This window comes from Podarcis tiliguerta, assembly GCF_965153285.1.
Source record: "Podarcis tiliguerta genome assembly, chromosome: 5".
Lineage (NCBI taxonomy): Eukaryota > Metazoa > Chordata > Lepidosauria > Squamata > Lacertidae > Podarcis > Podarcis tiliguerta.
In genome coordinates, this window is record NC_139538.1 from 72892299 (window position 1) to 72912463 (window position 20165).

A 20165-nucleotide genomic window follows, 5' to 3' on the forward strand; every position below is an offset into this window, starting at 1 on the left:
GCTGTTCCTTCTATAGGCCAACAGACCAAATCAGATGGTAGGGGAGACACATTCTAGTTCTCACAGTTCAAGGCTCAGCCTTTCCACTCTCAACCTCCGCTCCCTCTCTCTGCCTCCATGCCACACATCAGCTTTCAGATCAACTTGACTCCTCCTCACCAGGGCCGGATTTAGGTTTGATGAGGCCCTAAGTTACTGAAGGTAATGGGGCCCTTTATATGTCCAGCTGTCCTTTGTCAACAACAAATTGTCACTGTTTTTTGTGTTGAATATATGCTATAAGGTAATTTATGGACCTAATAGGCATCTAAAGCCATTTGCACATAACAAAATACTTTGGAAATGTACACCAAGTTTCTTTTTTTCCTTTAAATTTTTGGGGCCCCCCAAAAGAGTGGGGCCCTAACTGATAGCTTGTTTAGCTTATACATAAATCCGGCACTGCTCCTTTCAAATGTATGCAGATACAAGGTTTACTGAATTACAGCACTCAGTACCATTATCCTAAGTGGACAAATCCTGCTGTTTTCTATAAACAGTAAATATCCAGTTATCAATATGCATGACTTTTATAGTTCTATCATCTGACATCCACACAAAGAGCTTCATTCCTAACAGTCTCTCACCTGCTCAGTTAATAAAAGGCTTAAGTATTTGGAAGAGGACCAAGACAGAGTCTGGCAATGATATCAAATCATGTACCACAATCAAGAAGAGTGACACCAGCAGAAGTAGCATAGAAGTAGCATAGAAGAGGCATCTGAAATATGAAATGCAATACTGCTCAGCGTTCAGTGCCATTTTTCATGTGCATGGAACAGTTAAAATCTCTGCTTTATGGGGAGAAACATATGGAAACTATTAGCCTCAGTTATGTGGTCCCAAGTGAAGCAGAGCTCAGTGGTACTCTTTAGAGCCTATGAGCATGCCAAACGTTAATTTCTCTTATCAGCTGCTAAGAAGCCATGCAACCATTTACACAATGTGTTGTAGAACTCACCATGCATGCAGAGAGCTCGGCATTTAGGGGAGGCTGGGCAAGGCAAAGGAAGACACTGTCTAGATCAAACTACACATAGCATGCAGTCACGCTTATTTTTTAATTCCACATGCAAGGGGAAGGTCTAATCGTTGTCAGAATCACAGTATTCAAGGACTGCAGGTTTATTCCTTCTGTCCCCAGCTATGAGCTCCCTCAATTGTGCCCCTTCTCCCGCCCACTATGACTATGAGGCTTGAGGGGGGAAACTTTCCTTTGTTTTAACCCAGCCTCATAGATGTATCAAGCAGGGATTTCAGGGAGATGCAACTGGGGGTCAACAACAGATCACTCTCCCACAAAGTCTGTAATTTAAGGTTGCGGGTGGGATATGGCTGTATGCTACACATTAAGCACAGTGTGTGGTTTGAAAATATCGGTGGGAATCAACCTCCGTTATCACCATCTGATAGCTGACACATGTGGATTAGTGATAAGTCATAAAGACTCTCTTCTGCAAAAAATATTTTTTGTGCATTGGCTAAATAAGGGATGGTTGGGAGAAAGGATGGTTTTGCAGCAGGTTTTTAAAAAAATAAATAAATGCAAGGGTAAGGATTTAATGCAAAACCAAGTATCCAAGCTATAGCCAAACCTCTATAGAAGACCTATATTACTGTTCATACCTATTTTATTCTGTAGTGATCACTGCCCTCGAATGCTAAGGGATGAAGGGCGGACTATAAACACAAACAAATAAATAATCATATCTCATTTTCTCTTAAGGTATGTTTTCTGAAGGACACATAAATCCTTTTTGGACAAGCATTTAGGCGCAAGGGTAAGTTAATGCATGTAAATAAAAGCTGCTTTCTTTTTTTATGTAAAATTTGTCATAAGTTGTTTTTTATGTTCCTGTACTGTAGCGTGTTCCACGTTTCTGTGGTCATGGCTAGTACCCTTATGGTTGCAAGTATATCAGCCCTCCATGTGGTCAATCATCTGAATTATTTCCTTTATTAGGGGAGAGAAACTGCTAAACTGGAAGATAGGACAAAATACAAAAATAGCCAGAAAACAAGAAACTTCTAAGAATATGATGGGGAAGAAGCTTCGAAGTCAGTGTTGGGAATGAATACTGGAAAAGATTGCATACCATTTCAGACCATGACACATTTGAGACTTTTTCCAGTAGCATTACAGTAACTGAAAATGCATCTCTTCCACAAAATTAATGATATACATTCAGTCTAGGTTATTACCAACAATTTCCTCCCATCACCCCTGAACTTAGAAATGCATGCTTGTTCCTTTTGACTTAATACAACCTCTGCTCTCCCAGCTACATGGGCAACTTAGGCATGAGTGGTGCAGATTCCATTTTGCTGCCAATCCACACTAGCTGAGCTGGCACTATGATATAAGGAGCAGCTTCTACATATGACCCTCCCCAACCACATGTCCTTTTTCAAGCGCTATCTGCATTGGAGAAGAGAATGCTAAAATAAGCTTCTCTGGTGGCAGACACCATATTCATGGTGTTTCTTCCCAAGGAATCCAACAGCTCCACTCACTCAATTGAATAAATATTATTATCCTAAATATTATTATAATTAAACAATTTATAACCTAACATGCCAAACAATTTCAGGGTGGTGTGCACAATCATTAAAAACCACAATTCTAATTATACTACTTTTAAAACACAAGTGATGGTGATTATGAAGTCAACCTGTGAGACTGACCGTTCATTATGCCATTCACAATGTATACTTGCCATCTACCATTGCAGCAGCCTTAGAGACACTGATCCTGCAATCCTATGCACATGTTTATGTGAACAAGCCCTGTTGAATTCAGGTGGCTCACTTCCATGCCTAGGATAACACTGCCAACTTCTCAATCCTGAAAGGTAATACAGCCTGAAGAATATAGCGATTATTATTTAATTAAGTTAAATTTAGTAGTCCCTTGCTGCACAAAAATGTATTCAAGCAACTTTCAATTTTTAAAAAACATAAAACCTAAATAAGAGCATACATAATACAAATTAAATCCAGTTGACTCCCAATCAAACAACATCAACAAATTACAGGGATGTGTTCCTTTCCTGCTCCATTGCGAGACAGACAACGGATAATGGTCACAACCTGTAATAGTCTTGAGATTGCAGTATTCTTATGAAGAATTGTTGAACTGTTTGGAGCAATGGAGCACTGAAACAAGGATACCTTTAAAGAGGATTCCTGATTCTGCCAAAGGAGTGGGGTTAATAGGCCATAAAGTCGCTCCCATTTCTATTTCAAAGGCATTGTCTGCTTTTCATTATATTTTCAAAAGAAACCATTCCCACCCTGTGTCCATTCTCTCCTTGCTTGCCTTTTTTTTGTATTTTACTTGCCCTACCAATCCTATTTTCCCTTCCGGCATAAGTGCAGCTCCACAGGGGCCAGGCCTTCCTTTCACTCCCACTGCTTGAGCTTGGGTACAGACTGTAATGCTCCAAGCTCCTTTACTGGCCAAACCACACTTCTCCAGCCAACATGCAGACACACAAAAATGCAGGTTATATCAGATCTAGCAAAGCCCATTTATAGAAAAAAGATATATGAGTCATTCCCTTACAAAGAAACATCTGCTTGCGATCATCCTGCTTGGGACTATGGATTTAGTTCCACTTTTTGGCTGACTTTACCAGAGTAGCTCATCCTATGGCTAGTCTTAGGCAAACAGTGAGAGAAAAGGTGTTTGAAAAACATGTTTGCATTGCTTAAAACAAGATTCTGGAGGGGTGCTATTCCTTTTGCTGATGTTAAAAGGCTGTTAAAACCCAAAGTTAAGAGCAAGTTTGGGAAGCAAGAAGTGCTAAAACGTGGGACATGGCAGTCTTGAGGCTGAGGCAGTCCCACTTTGGGTGTTTAGGATTAATGCCATCTCAGTTAGAAAGGTTATATTCATGTATGATGAGGTGTGTCACATACACTGTACAACTGATGCTACACTTCTGACTGACAGACATGTACACAGTGCAAAGCCTGAGGAAGAACAAGCCCAACAAAAAATACTTGGGTAGGACAGTTTCGTTTGTTTATAAATTTCATGCTGCTTAATACAACGAAACTTTAAGCAAAAATACAACACTCCCTAAAAATGAAATATAAACAGAATGAAGGGATGCATCACAAATACAACTTACTTAGTCTTTAAAGGTAAAGGGACTCCTGGCCATTAGGTCCAGTCATGGACAACTCTGGGGTTGCGACGCTCATCTTGCTTTACTGGCCGAGGGAGCCGGCGTACAGCTTCCAGGTCATGTGGCCAGCATGACTCAGCCGCTTCTGGCGAACCAGAGCAGCACACGGAAACGCCATTTACCTTCCCACCGGAGCGGTACCTATTTAACTACTTGCATTTTGATGTGCTTACAAACTGCTAGGTTGGCAGGAGCAGGGACCGAGCAATGGGAGCTCATCCCGTCACGGGGATTCGAACCGCCAACCTTCTGATCGGCAAGCCCTAGGCTCTGTGGTTTAGACCACAGCGCCACTTAGTCTTTACCTAGGGGTTAATATTAATCTGCATTTTAAGCACCTTTATTGGGCGGCTTTTCAATAGCAGCCTAGCTAGTAATAAATAAAAATCTTAGAGGGTCTGATATTGACAACATGATATTAAAAAAAACCTCTGGCAATTAGTACTGATAGAAAAATTAACCACTAACTTATAGTAACCACTAAACTAAAAATAGCAAAGGGAATTCCATTTTCAGTGGAATGATATACTTTTGTTATGCACAGTGCAAAAGTGCATGTGGTAATGGGAAATGACACACAACTGAAAGAAGACAACTTAATGGTAAAAAAAACTCCAATGTAGTCCAACCTCTCATCTTCAGAAATGGCAAAGCTTTGTTGTTGCTTTTTTAAATCTGAGTGTAGAAAACTATGAAGGAAGAGCAAGCAAAAACAGTATCCTGGAGCCTGTGGATTCCCAAACCAAGCCATGGTTTGTCTTCCCATGATGCTTGAACCTGGCCAATTAAAAATTTAAAAAGAAGGAAAGAAAAGCTTCATGTCTCCCCCTTGTGGCTATCCAAGAGGAGAAGCAGGGAGTGCTGGAGCCCAAGGTTGGCCGAGGCTCCTTCCTGCCGTAACAAACCATATGCTAAACTGTACGTTAAAACATGGAAACCAAGTTGACACCAAATAAGCAGATTCCAGCCTTTAATGCCTGTAAAACAACTTTACAATACCAAAGACTATGCTGCTCTTTTAAACATCTGCATACATCATGACTTTAGAGGCCCCTCCCAGCCAACAAGGAACGCACACAATGGAACCACATAACCTTTTCATTGATTCCCCACCCCCTCCTTTGGGCGAGTGGAGGTCCAAACAAGAGCCATGATGGAATGCTGCTTGATACATAATCCTGAAGCAAAGCTGACGGAATAGCTATGAGTAGTTCAGTCGCCATGGGGACCAGTGAGGAAACAACATCTAAATGCCAAGATTCACACATGCACACACCCCTTTCGTGAACGGCTATTAAAAAAATAATAAAATACTTTATATCTTGGGAACCAAAAACTTAAGAAAACGCTTTAAATAAAACTCTTGCTGACAAAAGCACACAGGCCTCAACAAAGCAACTCATCTCAAATTCTCCTTCCATCAGAGGGTTCTGCCTGACACCAGGGCATACCAAGCAAGAGGACCGAGCTGCTTAGCAAGTAGCTATGGAAACTAAGAGACACATGGTAAGCATGCAGTAAAAGCACGGGAGATAAGACTACAGACGCGCAGTTTAGACTGTTTTCACAGCTGCCGTTGCCTTGTTATATTTCATTTCTGGTCAAAGTAATAAGCAATGCCCTTCCTTTTTAAGGGGCTTGGAAAATATACAGCCTAAACACAAAGGAGGATAAACATTCATAAACACAAAATAATGAGATCATCTCGGATGTGGGGAAACTCAAAACCTGCTTGTTGAGCTCATGTGATATTATCTCACTAGAAGCGTTAGTTCCCATTTAATGTGGGGAGAAGAAAAACTAACTCCTTGGAAGGTTACTCTCCCACAATCTCTACACTACCACACACACACTACCACACACACCACACCACATGTTTAGTCTACTAATCTTGAAGGCATTTTTAAGGAATTGCCTAGGGATCTGGGTACATGAAGATGTGCCCTCTGCCACATGAAGTTGCCCAAACTCTACATTTTTCATTAGAGACCTCTTGAGTTCCTTAGTCACCTGAAGCAAGGCAGGCAATAACTGGGCAGAGACGCCCATATCTGGAACACCCTCACAAGAGAAGCTCACTTGGCACCAAGGTGAAATCTACACACATATAAAAAATATTCTGAAAATGCTTTTTTAAAATTTTCCATAAGGCTCACCATTGCCATTTAGTGTCACATTGTATATTGTCCTTAAAACAAACTTAAAACATTTTATTTCCAGCTGTATAGTAGAGGCCCTAATTTGATTGCCTCCCCACCCCTTTGGTCATCAAATACTTTTTCGTGGGTCTGGCTGGTTTTTCCTTCATGTTTCCTAGCTTGTTTAAGTTGCTGCTTTACTGCTCTGCTCAACTATACAGACTTGTCATGTCCTGCTGCTTCTGCAATTCATTGCATTTGTTGAATTTCCTTTTTCCTTCTGTTTTAACATTATAAGCCACCCTGGCTCCACCCCCACCCCGAAATGACAGTATAGGAATATTTGAACTAATAAACAAAACACACCAGCTCATTCTCCATATTAGACAATGTGGACCAGTTTACTGCCACGATTATACCCAAAATTATCAGACCACCACCTGAAATCTAAGAGTAGTCCAGAATTCTTTCATTATCTGGAAGTCACTCTGAGGGTGGCTGCTATGAGTGGTAACAATTGTGGCATTTTATTTTTATCTGTCTCCCACCCCACCCCATGCTAATATGCTATTCTGGAGGAAAGATCAAAATCCCATAAATCTGCAGCACACGTGCAAAAAGAATGTTGTCATTTGCAACAGAAATAGTACAGAGTTAAGGATACAAGCAATTAACCTAATGCCTATGATTTTGTGAGTTCAAATGCCCAACAGGCAATGACTTGAATATTACACCGACCACTCAGTTCCCCACTGCCGATGTCCAAGCTGATCTCCTTTGTCTCGCTAAGCATTATTGCAGGACAGTGGAAAACCAAACACAGTATTTGTAAAAGTAAAGCATTTTCAAGTATGTATTTTTAAAGCAGGGCATTTTATTAGGAGTGGTTTTTGTTGTTTTCCAAGCTTATCAACAAGGCACTAAACGTAAAGGGACCCTTGACCATTAGGTCCAGTCGCAGATGATTCTGGAGTTGCAGTACTCACCTAGCTTTAGTGGCCGAGGGAGCTTACGAGTCATGTGGCCAGCATGACTAAGCTGCTTCTGGCGAACCAGAGCAGCGCACGGAAACGCTGTTTGCCTTTCTGCTAGAGTGGTACCTATTTATCTAGTTGCACTTTGATGTGCTTTCGAACTGCTAGGTTGTCAGGAGCAGGGACCAAGCAACGGGAGCTCACCCCGTTGTGGGGATTCGAACCACCGACCTTCTGATTAGCAAGCCCTAGGCTCTGTGGTTTAACCCACAACACCATCCGCGTCCCTAACAAGGCACTAGGGAGGCTTAAAAAGCAGCCTGACGGTAAGTTGATCTAGTGATGAAAAGCAGCCACAACTGCCTCTAGCAGTCAACCTCACCAACAGTGAAAAAAAGGAAACCAATTGTTTAGTAGAAGTGTTATACTTTACTATGCACTTAGTACGACACAGGAAACAACAGAGGAAATTCAAGCCAAAATAAATGAAATGTACAAATTCAAACTAATATTTCAGAGTCTAAAGCAACAGCCTTTAGCTACAGCTAATTATTATTTCTATTTCTATTTCTATTTCTATTTGCCATGAACAGCAAAACCCTTTAAATCATTTCCCCATTGGCATGCTTAATGTTCAGACTTCAATTATGCAACCCATCTTCTCACCATTCCTTAAACTGTGAAGACAACTTTGTTAAGAATTACACATGAGATACTGTATTTTTCTCCCTATAGGACGCACCGGCCCATAGGACGCACCTAGATTGGGGGGGGGGGGGATAAAGGGAAAAAAATTATTCCCCCCCCCCGCAGGCACGGGGCTGGGGCGGGGGAAGCCCGAGCTTCCCCCGACGCCAGCCCCCAGAACAGGACCCAGAGCCATGCCGAAGCTGTGTGCAGCTTTGGCATCGCTCTGGGAGCTTGCGGGGCTGGAGGAGGGGGAAGCCCTCCGCCAGCCTTCTAACCAAGTTGGGGGACAGCGGGAAAGGCTGCCTCCCCGCTGTCCCCCGAGCTTGTGGGGCTGGCGGTGGGGCTCTCCAGGCTTCAGCAAAAGCCTGCATTCGCCCCACAGGACGCACACACATTTCCCCTTCATTTTTGGAGGGGAAAAAGTGCATCCTATAGGGCGAAAAATACGGTAAGTATCACTGGAATATTTTCATTGTGGTTGTATTTAGAGGGGATGGGGTGTAAAGGGAGAAACTGGTAAGTAACATGCCCCTCTCGGGACAGCAAACTTCTGCCTTCCCTAACACACAGCCACGAAATGGATTTTTAAAGTGTTGAGAGTCTTGGCCAAGAGAGGATAAGAAAGTCAATGTGAGGATGTGCATTGGGGAAGATTTTTCTGTTCTGAAGCAAGTTAGGCTGTTAGGGAAATAGTAATCTGGCTGGATCTAAGAATGAAAACTGGATTCGAGGCAAGTATGGTTCACAATCATCCAGCTTTGACTATCACACCCCCTGATTTCTATCCAAGGCTGGTAGCACAAATGTTTTCAAATGCAAAGTGGTTTTCATAACACGACGCAACCTGTGTGTTCTGTTCACACACACATATATATTTCCAAACACTACATTATTCTGTGAAGACCACGTTGCAGCATCACCATACTTTCACGTATTTACAGTGTGAGTTCAGTGCCATGAACCATACTGAAAGCAAATTCACTGGTTAAGCCCATCGAGCTATTTCCTTACAAAGAAAAAAAAGAGAGAGAAAACCCTTCACTTAACTGTGCTCAAGCTGCCAAATTCTTTGGAAAGAATCATTTTACAGAACTGGATTCTGTATACATTAGTCCCCTAGGTAGACGAAGTCTTTTGACATTTAGAAATAAAGAATGATCCAACAGAAAGGCTCATGTTAAAAACACACCTAGAGATAAATAGCATACAATTCTTTAAAATAGATGACTGATTGCAAAAACAACTTGTTTTAAAATTGCTTTTAGAGATTCTCACCCAACTGTCTAACCTTAAGAAAAAGGCATTTACTACAAGACGTCACTACAAAAAAGACACAAAACAATAAATTGGCTTTAAACTTATGGGTTCTCTCTTAACAGGTGGGGAGGTCTTTATGCAGACATTAACTGTGAAGACGCTTTATAGACTAGCTGATGAACATTACAGGCCTAAAATATCCCCAGCCTGAATTTCAACGACTGAGTCAACATGCAAGCCCAGCACTAGCTGCCCTGTATGTAAAATTCCAAACTATATAATTCCCACAGATGTCACCACTATTCACTTATGCATCTTATATGTCAGCGTCCTTAAACTGACCCCAGTACAGGACACTCTTCTGTGACACATGCACATCTGGTTGTTGTTATAAAAGAGAAGTGCTGCAATAATTTATTAATGCAATTACCAACTAATCTTTCACTTTCTCATCAAACTAGATGACAATAACTACTTCCCACCAAATGGACATGGAATACAAGAGGCTTCATACGGAAGAATAACAGTAGAAGACCTAACTCATGTACTCCTTGAAGTCCCTTTTTATAACAATCTTCCAAACAATTACATCCATCCATGGTTAAGATTGCAGAAGGGAAGGTCGTCTCTTGCAAAGGCCTGTTTTTTGTTGTCTGATGTGGAGAGGTACGTATCTTTTAGAACATCCCAATTTCTTGCCAAGGCTTTACAGATTCGCATAATAAAAGTTAAAGGGGGAATGGAAAATGATTCATCCACTAAAGGTCGGGGAGCAGAAATGTAAACCATTATTATTAGTATTGTTGTTGTGGTGGTGGTGGTGGTGGTGTGTGTGTAATGACTGTTCGCTAAGCACAATAAACCTAAAAGACTGACAGAAGAACAACAACAGGATGGCCAATTCATACTTCAGTAACCTCCAACTGGACTACTGCAACACTCTCTGGGTGGGGATGCTCTTGAAAAAGAGCCCAGTACTGTCAATTGGTCCAAAACAGTGAATCTAAATAGAGTGCATCACTCCCATTGTCTATAACCTCCATTGGTTTCCTGGTTCAGTCAGGTTCATTTCCAGGTTCAATCAAGACGCTGGTCACCTTTAAGCCCCAAATGGACCTTCTACCATAATGTGCTCTCTCATAATGTGCTTTCAACAACTGCTCTAATTGTCTCCAGCTTCTTAGGTTTCACAGGAGGACATGAGGAACAGAGTGTTATCGACTGCGGCAGTGATGTTCAGTGGCAGAGCTTTGCATGCGAAAGTTTAATCCTTGAGTGCTTTCAGGCAGGGCTGGGAACAACTGCCAGAAATGCTGCAAAGCCACTGCCCGTTAGTGCAGCCAATAATACCAAACTGGATAGACCAGTTGTCTAAAGCAAATGCTTTCCCTAGGGATGCCCACATGGCCCCATCACCACCAGCTTTCAACCCCAAGTGAAGATTCTGATTCCTTTAAAGAAGGGTTTCCCAAACTTGGGTCTCCAGCTGCATTTGGACTACAGTTCCCACCATCCCTGACCACTGTTCCTGCTAGCCAGGGATGATGAGAGTTGTAGTCCAACAACAGCTGGAGACCCAAGTTTGAGAAACCCTCCTTTAAAGAGATGCCTTGCAGAAGTTGGACAGAAATTTTTAATTTTTTTTAGTTTTGTTTTACTGCTGATGAACTGAATTTTCTGGCACGATCTGCTGTGACAGCTGATTTTGTTATAGCATTTTATAATGCCATTCTGGTGCTGCTCCAACTGTTTCTATGTTGTTAGCTGCTCTGTTATTTGCTAGTGATGAAATGCTGGACATAAGTTTTCAAAATAAAAAAGTCAAAATATGAATGTTGTCTGTGATTTCCCGGATGCTACTGAAAAATCAGATTGAGCCATTTTGTTTTAAACCTAACAAACCTTTTGTATGTATAAAGCAAATAAGCAGCTTGCACATAGGCAATGTTATAGTTTACTCAAATTTGATTTAAAATAAAATAAATAATAATAGTAATAATACTTTGTTCTTGCCCAGTTTCCCCAAAAACATACTGATTAATTTACAGCACATGAAGACATGGAACTACACTGATTTCAAACATGGCATTGATTTAAGTACTTTTTTTGCAAAAAAATTAAAATAAAATGGGGTAGAGTAACCATTTTTATTCAAGTCTGAACAGCAACAGAACATTCTCTCCTCCTCCTGCTCACATGCCCCTAAATATACCCTGAGGGACCCCCAATCCTGCAGAGTAGTTTGCGGAGCAGGGGCGGGAATACCACTGCATTCATGCTAATCCCTGCACTAATGCAACTATTTAGTTGAATACTGCCCCATACGTCCTGTCAGTGCAGTGTAATCCCCGAGGTTACTGAATAGGTTGGTGTGCACATCTGTCTGCATTCAACTATAAAAACACGTCTGCAAGCTTGCAGCTGAAAAGACACTACCACTCAGGCCACAGAATAATAGCTGGATTTAAAAATCTGATTCCTGTTCTTGGAAAGTACTGTCTGATCAGGACCAAAAGCTTGCTCATAATGTGGTATTCAATCATGAAGCACTAGCAGGAGCCAGCTATGGCACAATCTTCTGCTTCACTCACCCACACACCCTACTTTCTAGCTTTAAGAGGTTTGGCGTCTTAGATCACTAGAACACAGTAGATAATTCTAATGTTTGATATTATTATGAAAGTCTCAACATCTCAGTAGTCGCTATAGCATGTTAACAACCTTGAGGTACTACTAAAAAGGTTCAGCTTTTCTGTGTATTCAGCTCTCAGGTATTCAACACCTTTGTCAATATCATCACTAGGTGGAGAAGTTAGCAACCATTTTTTACAAACTGATGCTTATAAGTACTAAAATGCCTTGGAGAATTAGGCCATACACATGAAGCTGAATTTGCAGCATTTACAGACTCTAGAATAGGTGCTGGCAAATCTGGAAAGGCAACCAAACAGGTAACAGGCAGAGTATACTTTTTAGATACACATTTACATACTTATGTAGATTGGTTTTGTTGTGACTGTCACAGAATGTGCATCCAAACTACCATAATCTTACAAAATATTTTACCTTTCTTTGATTTTGCACCAATCTTCAGCTTGGATGGCCAAGCAATCTGAGTGTTTGTTTCTTCCATAATCTGTTAAAAGGACAACAAAAGATTCAGTTTAAAATACGTTACCCTCTGTACTTTACTGCTGACGGTTGTTTTGAACTGCTAACATGTTACCAAGGAATACCAAGATAATCAGATGTTTGAAGATCAACCAAATGTAGCTTCAATGGAAATAATGACAAACCAATTCCAGTTGTCCCCCATCCCCATTACAATATTTGTTTTCTGTATTTGCAGAGACCCAATCCTCCTACTTTTAAAAAAACAGCAGGGAAGACTCAAACTTGCAGGTTCCTTTACAATCCTAAAGAGCTTTGTTTACTTTAAATATTTCTAGTTCTCATAGTGGGGAAAACGCTGTTGCATTCGGGTCTAGTTTACAGATGCCCTTCCATAGGCATCTGGTTGAATACTGTGAGAGCAGGATTAAGTCCTTTGGCCTGATCCAACATGACTCTTCTTACATTCTTATGTGTGCCTCAGCTGTTTGAATTTGGGAATGCAGACCTAAAAAAAAAAAATCTAGTTTCCAGTACCATAGTTTCAAGAACATATGACTGTAGTTACAATTAAAGACATTTCAGGTGCATCCTTTGCTGGCCCATTAGAGCAAAAGCTTTTAAACACATACTCCTAAAAATCCCGTAGTCTTGTGTTTATTTCTACTGCCTATATCAATAGAATTCTTTAAAGCCACTATTTCCAGAGCAGGGTGCCATGTGGAAAAAAGGAGAAATGTCAGCCAAGGCTTAGTACGCTTTGCTTTGTATGGATTTCAGCTGCCATGGGATAATAAATTGCAGATGGAAGACCATTTCCAAACGAGTGAAATTCTACCATGACACGCTTCCTATTCCTGAGAATTCCCAAACCCAGATGTGAAATAAGAAATCCAGTGGAATTAAGTTAGAATGCTAAGTCCTTCGGGCCTCTGTGGGATTTCAGCTGACAGACAAGAGATGGAAGCATGCACAGGTCCTGACTTCCAAAATTTTAAACTGTTTGAAATAAATAGGCTGGCAGAGCAATACTTCCTATCTGCCCAACTGGCATAAATGTGACCTTCTCAGTGGTTACTTCCATGCCAGCTGGGGTCCACACAAAGGTTTTCTAGCAGCATGTTTAGTATATCACATTTGACAACCCCCAAGAAGTTGGGCACCATTTTACGCCGTGCTAAAATATGCTGTTAGAGAGGATCTATGTGTGCAGAAACCTTTTACATCAGCAGGCTGGCTAGCCTAAGGCCCTTCACATGGACTCCAGCCACCATCAGTTCCAAGTCAACACAGCCAGTGGTCAAGGATGAAAGCAGTTGAACTTGGTGTTAGAAATTAGCTAGGTACTTTTTGCTACTGGCACAGGTCCAGCTGCAGCTGCAACAGGAGATCTCCAGATGCCAGGTGGACAACTGACATCTCCATCTGGCTGGCCCCTCCAGCTTTCTTAAGAAGGCAAGCAGAAGAGTTTATTCACTGCATTTATATCCCAGTTTCTTCTCCAATGAGTAGATGGTTCACCTCCTTCTCCGGTTAATCCCTACAATAACCTTGTGAGGTAGGTTAAGAGGCTGTGACTGTCCCAAAGTCACCCACCCACTGAGCTTCATGACTGATCTCCCAGGTCCTAGTCTGACATCTAACCACTACACCACACCGGCTACCTAGAGCAGTGTTTCCCAACCTTGGGCCTCCAGCTGTTTTCGAACTACAATTCCCATCATCCCTGACCACTGGTTTTGCTAGCTTAGGATTATGGGAGTTGTAGTCCAAAAACAGCTGGAGGCCCAAGGTTGGGAAATGCTGACCTAGAGTACTTCTGCTATGGTACTTCTATAAACTAGGTAGGAAAATAAATATGGGGAAAGCAAAATGTCATCTGGAGAAGGATCTGAAATATTTTCCTTGGTGCTTGAATTTGCTTTATTCTAGATTGTTTTATTTGATGTTTTAATGTGTTGTAAACTGCTCTGAGATTTTTTTCTTTAAAATATAAGGCAGTATACTAATGAAATGAAAAGAAATAACAATAATAAAAACTCCATGGAGGAAAAAAAAATGTGGCGGCATTCCTTTGTTCCTGAGCTTAAGAGTACATGAGGGAATTACATGGGTAATTTTCAGTGGCTATGAACAAGTTTAAACTTTGAACAAACGTGCATGTTATAAACTCATTTTTAAATATGCATCTTCTTCACGGATGCAAGTGCAATATCACCACATGCTCTAAAACTGTCTTCACGTTAGTCAGCGGTTGCGTAAGCATGGAACAGCTACTACACTGCCAACGTGTTTGTCTACCATTCCCAAACATGTTGAAGACGACAGTTAGCTGCAAACGAGAGCGATGCACTTGGAGAAATGAAATCAGAGTTGAGATTTTAAAAGTTTAAACAGGTATCTTGAAAGGTTTTTAACAAAGAGCCAATGCTAACACAGGCACATTTCCAATGCACAGATGGGAGTGGATCACACTTACTTTGAATCAAGGAACAACAATTCAGTGTTGTACAGAAAGTGGGTTAAACTAGATTACTTCATTATTTTTCATCACGTAAAACCTTTGGGTGTACTTAAATTGGCCAAGATACTCTGTGTTTGACCTTTACAGGATGCAACCTTTTTTTTTTTAAACTGGAAGAGTCTGAGGGGAAGTTTAACTCACATTTATGCTCTTGCTTGCAAGTAAAAGTTGGGAACCTGATCTTGGCTAGCAGGCCTGGAAGTGGTGAGATTTAGAGGTGGTGCAGTGGTTAACAGTGTTGGATTGGACCTGGGAGACCAGTTGCAATGAGCATTTGCACATGAGGATGACAGGTGGAAACATGCAATCCTCCGGACTCACTGCCAAATCCTATCCCAGGTAATGCTACACAACACCTCTGCAGCGAACTGTTTTGGAAGCCAGGGCAGAGCACATTCCATATAGAAGACTATTTAAGGCAACTACATAAACAGGGTTTAAGCCGGTTGGGTAAGTTACAGAGTTCTCATATCCAAGAGAGCTCCTAATTCATAGTTTTAGTAGCCTGGGTTTGGCACAGTATATTATGAACCAGATTAGCATTTAATTTAGCTCTGAAAGGAGTCATTAGCGGCTCTTGTGAAGCAGCATGCCTGCTCAGCATTCAGCCAGTCAGATTTCCATCCACTACAATCATTTCAACACATTATTTTAAGCAGCTTAAGCTTTATAAACTTAAACAAAACCAAATGATTGCTACTAAACAAAGTGATTCAGACGTCTGGCTTAATCTACATCCCTACATATAAAATCCACTAGAATATCTAGGCAACGTTAGATACAAAGGAGCTTTGCACATTAAAATGATTCCCGAATATCTACTAAAAATGCTGTATATTGTTACGCAGGCCCCAGAAATGAATACACTGAATGATCAGGCTCATGAAAATCCTTGTCAGCCACTACATTGGTGTGTGTGTGTGTGTGTGTGTGAGAGAGAGAGAGAGAGAGAGAGAGAACAAACTATTCCTGCTCACTCAATTCATCCTCATTTTTATTGCAGACAGATTGCATGGGCAGACACAGGGCAACATTCAGACATGGGGAATATTGCATTAGCGTTCCTGATGAAGCTAGTGCTTCTGTCCCATTTCCTAATGTTCCTTTCACACTGAAGTACCTGGTGTGTTATGGAACTTGGGCTTTTTGAGCGATATACCAGCATGTCACACTAAATTTAATTCACACCAGTGGGTGAGGTATGACACAACAACTGCCATTGTACAATGTCGCTACTCCCACACCCTTTCTGCACATGCATGTTTCTGTTCCGTCATGAAAACTGCAGGAAAGAACTGGTATGGCACCCAAATTTCATTAGTTTGCTCCAATAGTTTTTTGGGTTAAGGGGACAGCGAATGGGTTTTCTTCTTCTTCTGGGAACAAGTAACATAGAAATGAGCATTGAACATGGACTATATTCTGTTCATTTTCCTGAAGTGGCTCTTACGTCATGTGAAAGCTCAACTCATGTAGAAATTAACAGTTACAGAAGCATCAGAGAAATGGGGGGGGGGGGGAACCTGCTGTGTGAATGAAGCCACACATAAACACATTTCTTTCTTCATGTGTGTGCATATATGCCAATTCTTGCTTATATGCATTTTTCATGCAACCCTGAGACTCACTCAGATGAAGTTTTGTTGTGAAGTGGCTCTAGATGGTGCCCAACCTAATTCACTCAATTTCTAATCAGGAAAGACAACCACTGACCACTGACCACCAGTAGCATAAAAAAAGTTAAAGCTAATAGGTCAGGTCTGAGAATAAGTAACATTATTGAACCAGATTTATATACCACTTTAGCATCAAACCCCCTAAGCAGTTTACATAAACACTAAAAGTATCAATAAATTACATGTTAGAAACATGTTGGCATTAAATAAAACATCAAAGTAAATGCAGCCTAATTATCGTTCCCCCCCCCCCCAAATGAAGGCTTTTTCCCTTGCTCTTGTGGTGTGCTTGAGACATCTGATGCTCTCTGTTGTTGCCTGGGAAACTGGACCCTATTCACCCCTATGCTGTGTGAGTGTGTCACATGGCGTGTTAGAAACTCAGATATATAAGCTAGGTACCAAATGGCTTCATAAACCGGAGTTACAGTCGCCAAAACAGAATGCCTAGTTGCAGTTTTTAGGCTAGACAGTTTGATAATTGCATTTTTCTATATGACTTTTTGGTTCCTGAAATTCATTCTGCTTGTGTAGATAAAATATAGCAGGTAGAATTCTACAGGATGTGTTGCTAGTGTGTGAAATCAGTCAAGATGCAAGGACTCCCAGACATGCACCTCCAGATGGCAGTGGTGTCAGGCACTATCCAGGTGCCTGGGCACTTGGTCACAAGTGGCTGGTAGCCAGGTGCAAAACGTACCTGGTGCCTGGCAAATTTCGAACACTGGTCACATGATTATCCCCAAATGTGTAGGTTTATCTGGAAGCATTCAAACTTGGAATCAGGGGCTGGCTGAAAACCTTTCCATGCCACCAAGATTATACCAGAAATTAAGTAGACAATCTTTCTATAGTAGCTGATGATCTCCTATATTATTATTATTTACATTATTATTTTATTGCTTATAGTTGTTGCAAACTGCCTTGATTTTTTTATTATATAGCAGTAATTTTATATATATATATAAATAAACTGAAAATGACTCATTGCTTGCATTAAAGCCAGAAACATTAATGCAATAAGAAAGGTTTTTTTCACACAGCACGTAGCTAAACTGTGGAATTCACTTCCCTGGGAGGCAGTGATGGCCACCAAAACATGCAGCATGACACTTAACAGAAGTGCCTTGGTATAAAGCAGGGCCTGTGAATACTCATGAAACAAAGCCACAAAATTAGTGAAGACATGGAAGCACTCTAGCATCAAGGTGGCATAGATCAAGATGACTCATCTTCCTGAATGTCCCAGTTGAATTCATGTTATTCCAAGGGCTGTTTCCACACATGCCACAGCAACAAACCTGGGATGCCCCCCCCCCAAGTGTTCTATGTGGCCAGCCACTCAATGCTCTGGTGCATGTACTTGTATGATACACATCTGCAACATCTGGTTATCATATTCTCATTGTGTTTTTCAGAGCTTTATCTAAGCTTTAAGCCCGCACCAGAAATGATGAGAAAATAATGCAGTTATCTGTGAGCATCCATTATTTTTGGCTTCTTGTTATGCTGTCTCCATTTCTCTTGATTCTGAAGTGTCTTTCTCAGACTTACAGGAAACCAAACTGAACAACCACCATCCTCATGAGAAATAAACAAAACTGAGTGTGATGCCCCCACTTCTTTCTTCATTGCACAACAACCAAAGGCTCCCCTCCCTATTTCACAAGTCATCTCTCCAAGCAAGTGCCCCTTGTGAAAGAGTTTCCAGTTTGGGAAACAACAACTGGGCATTGTTGCCTGAAGCCACTGCATCATATTTCCTCCTGCTTACTACTTTTCCATTCTGTGCAACTTCTCTCTCCACAAAAATGACTATTTCACATGAGAAGTTAAACAGATTGAAGGAAACTCTGCAAACAAGACAGCAAGAATGCCACAAGCAACTACCCAAAAAACTGTTCTAAAATTCTTGATGTTCATACCCGAGTGCTCCCTTCAAAAACTTTGCCATTTCATAATCTTCAAAATTCAAGCTTCTTGAACAAATTTATATTTTCCTGTAACCCACAGATGAACAATAAACATTTTTGCCTAGCAATGTCAGCTAACCACAAGCAATGAATCTCTAAAATCTGTTTGAATGTATTATGTAATATGAGTAGCTTTAAAAACCAACATCCATAAACAGAGGCTGACAAGAGTGGATAGAGAGGTTTGTAGTTGGGAGCCTGGAAGAGATGGGTTCAGAACTTAACACTATCAAACTCCCAGGGTGGTCCCAAGGTAATTTTTTTTATCGCTCAGCTTCAGCAGCTCACCTGTAAAGCTCAACCATCACCACCTACCTCAATGGGCAAAACAACATAGAAGAAATAGGGGACTGCTGTGAAAAATGCTATCTCCTACATCTCTCCTTGCTAACCTACAACATTAACCACGTGTCTTCACACTATCATTATGTTTATCATAAAAAAGGGAAAGGACTCCTGACAGTTAAGTCCAGTCGCAAACGACTCTGGAGTTGTGGCGCTCATCTCGCTTTACTGGCCGAGGGAGCCGATGTTTGTCTGCAGACAGTTTTTCTGGGTGATGTGGCCAGCATGACTAAGCTGCTTCTGGCAAAACCAGAGCAGCACATGGAAACGCCATTTACCTTCCTGCCGGAGCGGTACCTATTTATCTACTTGCACTTTGACATGCTTTTGAACTGCTAGGTTGGCAGGAGCAGGGACCAAGCAATGGGAGCTCACCCTGTTGCAGGGATTCAAACCGCTGACCCTCCGAGCAGCAAGCCCAAGGCTCAGTGGTTTACACCACAGCACCACCTGCATCCCTATGTTTATCATAGTGATACCCAATAAGGAAAAGCAGGGAAGAAGAAAGTGGATCCTGAGTCTCCTGCCTAAAAGTTTACTTGCTGCACAGCACTGACTGTCCCTGATGTTGGAGACAATGGAATGGATTCAGAGTGTGTTATGTTAGGGGGTTTGGCTGATTTCAGTGGAAACTTCAATGGAAGTTTCACTCATGACCTGCTTGTCTGCAGTTGACTTCAATGGAACCAAAGTTCAACTAGTTCACTCTGGATTCAGCCCAATGTATCTCAGCTGAACAGAATGGTTCAACTAATGCTCTAGGGTATTCGAGGTTGACCTCAAGTGCATCTGTAACGTATGAAAATCCTGAAGTTTCCTGTATTAGGAAAAGTATGTGTTGAATAACTGAGAAGTGAGTAAACAAACAGCCACAGTACAGCCACAATTTAATACGGCCATTTCTGTTTTTAACTGTAGATGAATGTTACATACTGAAATAAAAGGTGTAAACTCTGAAAATCTTTTTCTGTAAGCATGTTTGAAACATACTATCAGGTGGAGAGAGGCAGTCACACGAACAATATTCTACAATATAAGACCAACCTCTTTTCATATGAATGGATTGAGGGAGTGGGGCTGTTCTCATGTTAAGCTTTTTGAGAGATCCCCTTTGGGAGAGGGGGAAGGGTGAGTGGAAGCCACAAATCATGGCTGACTTGTAAGTCAAGCCAGAGTTTGCCAACCCCAGTACAAATGTTCTTAAACCTACGTACTGCAGAACTGCAAAGCTGTGTTTTAAAATTA

The 20165-nt window shown here is 41.3% G+C and overlaps 1 protein-coding gene across 1 annotated transcript in view; it reads right to left on the reverse strand.

Moving 5' to 3' along the window:
• The window catches only part of BICC1 (BicC family RNA binding protein 1), a 103188-nt gene that overhangs the window by 45842 nt on the left and 37181 nt on the right, over nt 1-20165 (reverse strand). Inside the window, exon 3 of the mRNA XM_083439913.1 lies at nt 12358-12427. Coding sequence (XP_083296039.1) covers nt 12358-12427 — 70 coding nt within the window. The remainder of the gene's footprint in view (nt 1-12357; nt 12428-20165) is intronic.